Below are 2,500 nucleotides of genomic sequence, written 5' to 3' on the forward strand. Positions count from 1 at the left end.
GTGTGTGTGCTTGTGCGTGCATGTGTGTGCGTGTGTGCATGTGTGTACCTGCTGTAGGCTGCGTTTGGCCTGTAGTGCGTGTGTGTGTGTGTGTGTGTGTGTATGCATGTGTGTGTGCGCGTCACGTGTGTGTGTGTGGGTGTGGGTGTGTACCTGCTGTAGGCTGCGTTTGGCCTGTAGTGCGTGTGTGTGTGTGTGTGTGTTTGTGTGTACCTGCTGTAGGCTGCGTTTGGCCTGTAGTGTGTGTGTGTGTGTGTGTGTGTGTGTGTGTGTGTGTGTGTGTGTTTGTGTGTACCTGCTGTAGGCTGCGTTTGGCCTGTAGTGTGTGTGTGTGTGTGTGTGTGTGTGTGTCTGTGTGTGTTTGTGTGTGTGTTTGTGTGTACCTGCTGTAGGCTGCATTTGGCCTGTAGTGTGTGTGTGTGTGTGTGTGTGTGTGTGTGTGTGTGTGTGTGTGTGTGTGTGTGTGTTTGTGTGTACCTGCTGTAGGCTGCGTTTGGCCTGTAGTGTGTGTGTGTGTGTGTGTGTGTGTGTGTGTGTGTGTGTACCTGCTGTAGGCTGCGTTTGGCCTGTAGTGTGTGTGTGTGTGTGTGTGTGTGTGTGTGTGTGTGTGTGTGTGTGTGTGTTTGTGTGTACCTGCTGTAGGCTGCGTTTGGCCTGTAGTGTGTGTGTGTGTGTGTGTGTGTGTGTGTGTGTGTGTGTACCTGCTGTAGGCTGCGTTTGGCCTGTAGTGTGTGTGTGTGTGTGTGTGTGTGTGTGTGTGTGTGTGTGTGTGTGTGTGTGTGTGTGTGTGTGTGTGTGTGTGTACCTGCTGTAGGCTGCGTTTGGCCTGTAGTGCTGCTCCTAACTTCTCCTCTTGTTTCACTCTCATCTTGATGATTTCATGCAGGAACTTCTCCCTGGACTCCCTGGAGTGGAGGCCACAGTCCAGTGCCTGTCTCAGCACCTCCACCTCCAGCTCCAGCACCGCCCCGCTACACTGACCCTCCGCCCCGCCCAGCACAGTGCCCTCGCCCACACCCACCCCCGACACCATGGTGATGGGCACCATGGCAGCGGCAGTCGGGCCACTCGGAGAGCTCAGATCTTTGGCTGAGCTAGAGGATGTGAATGATGGAGAAGACAGAGACGACAGTGAAGATGTGACTGGAGAGAGAGAGAGAGAGAGAGAGAGAGAGAGAGAGAGAGAGAGAGAGAGAGAGAGAGAGAGTAAGAGAGAGAGAGAGTGAGAGAGAGAGAGAGAGAGAGAGAGAGTAAGAGAGAGAGAGAGAGAGAGAGAGTGCGAGATGGAGAGAGAGAGAGAGAGAGAGAGAGAGAGAGAGATGGTCGTTACTAACAATAAAGCTTCTCTTTTCTAGATAGATATGACCTTCCCTGTGATTGTGAGTTACTGTGTTTAGAGTTTGTGTGTGATAGTGAGTTACCACATTTAGAATGTGTGTGTGTTGGTGAGTTACTGTGTTTACAGTGTGTGTGTACGTGTTAACGTGTTTAGAGTTATTGTGGCTTGTAGAGTTTATATACATTTGTGAGTTAAATAAACTCTAAATTCAACAATAACTCACAAACAATGGCCAGTGAAGGTTGCCATGGTGATAACGTACGTTCCTCACGGAGTTCCACCTCCACATCAGATTCTCGTTCCTGAGGCGGGGCAGGAGGGCATTGCGTACCATCGCCCGTCAAACTCCTCTTCCTCACCTTCCCTGGAGCTTCGGCTGGGTTCTCTGAGGTACTGGGGGCAGATAGGGACGCCGGCGCCCCCTTCTGCAGGGGAGGGAGAGCGACGTTTGGAGCCACAGCGTTCTCTAGACCTTTAAAGTTATAGAAGCTGGGGGGCGTGGGGGGGCGTGAGGGGTTGGAGAGAGGCAGATAAGTTAGATAAGGTAATTCAGCCCCATGAAACTGAAATAAAACAACTCTCCATCTTCCACTCTTACGTAGTGTGTATTTTTCACAGTAGTCTATGTGTGTGTGTGTGCGTGTGTGTGTGTGTGTGTGTGTCCGAGAAGACTAAAAGTGAGAGAAAGTGTATGAAACAGTTAAGGTAGTAGCGCCATCTCATCACACGTCATGAAACTGTGGAGACTTTTAACAGGAAAGTGGCTGAGAACTTCAGAGAAACCCCAGAGAAATTCCTCTGCTTTGCTTACTGGTGTAGAGTGTGACTCAGTCAGCTCTAATGTAAAGGAACAGTAGCTACACGCCTCTAGCCACAACTCAGCTCTCTCTCAGATCCTCGTGGGGCTCGTGGGTGCAGCTACGACGTTGTCGCTGTGGCCTCCCATGGGGCAGGACTTCCCCCTGCAGCTACGTCGGTGCCATTAACAGAGCGTGCCCAGAGCCAGGACCAGCTCACCCAGACTCACCACGCACCCCTCATAGCTTCATTCTAGTTTGAGTGCTTGGAATGGTAGCTCAGTGGTGAAGGTACTGGACTTGTAATCAGAAGGTTGCTGGTTCAAGTCCTGCCACTGTTGGGCCCTTAACCCTCAATTACTCA

General features: G+C 51.3%; 1 protein-coding gene across 2 annotated transcripts in view; it reads right to left on the minus strand.

Annotated features, from left to right (window-relative positions):
- Window positions 1-2,500, minus strand: part of skia (SKI proto-oncogene a) — a 44,509-nt gene that overhangs the window by 6,759 nt on the left and 35,250 nt on the right. Inside the window, exons 4-5 of one of the 2 annotated variants that reach the window (XM_035521959.2) lie at window positions 1,563-1,828; window positions 806-1,143 (exon numbers count right to left, since the gene is read on the minus strand). In XM_035521959.2, coding sequence (XP_035377852.1) covers window positions 806-1,143; window positions 1,563-1,828 — 604 coding nt within the window. The remainder of the gene's footprint in view (window positions 1-805; window positions 1,144-1,562; window positions 1,829-2,500) is intronic. The other variant, XM_035521960.2, reaches the window with a different exon arrangement.

Source organism: Electrophorus electricus, chromosome 25, assembly GCF_041902795.1.
Source record: "Electrophorus electricus isolate QZ-2024a chromosome 25, ASM4190279v1, whole genome shotgun sequence".
NCBI classification, from domain to species: Eukaryota; Metazoa; Chordata; class Actinopteri; order Gymnotiformes; family Gymnotidae; genus Electrophorus; species Electrophorus electricus.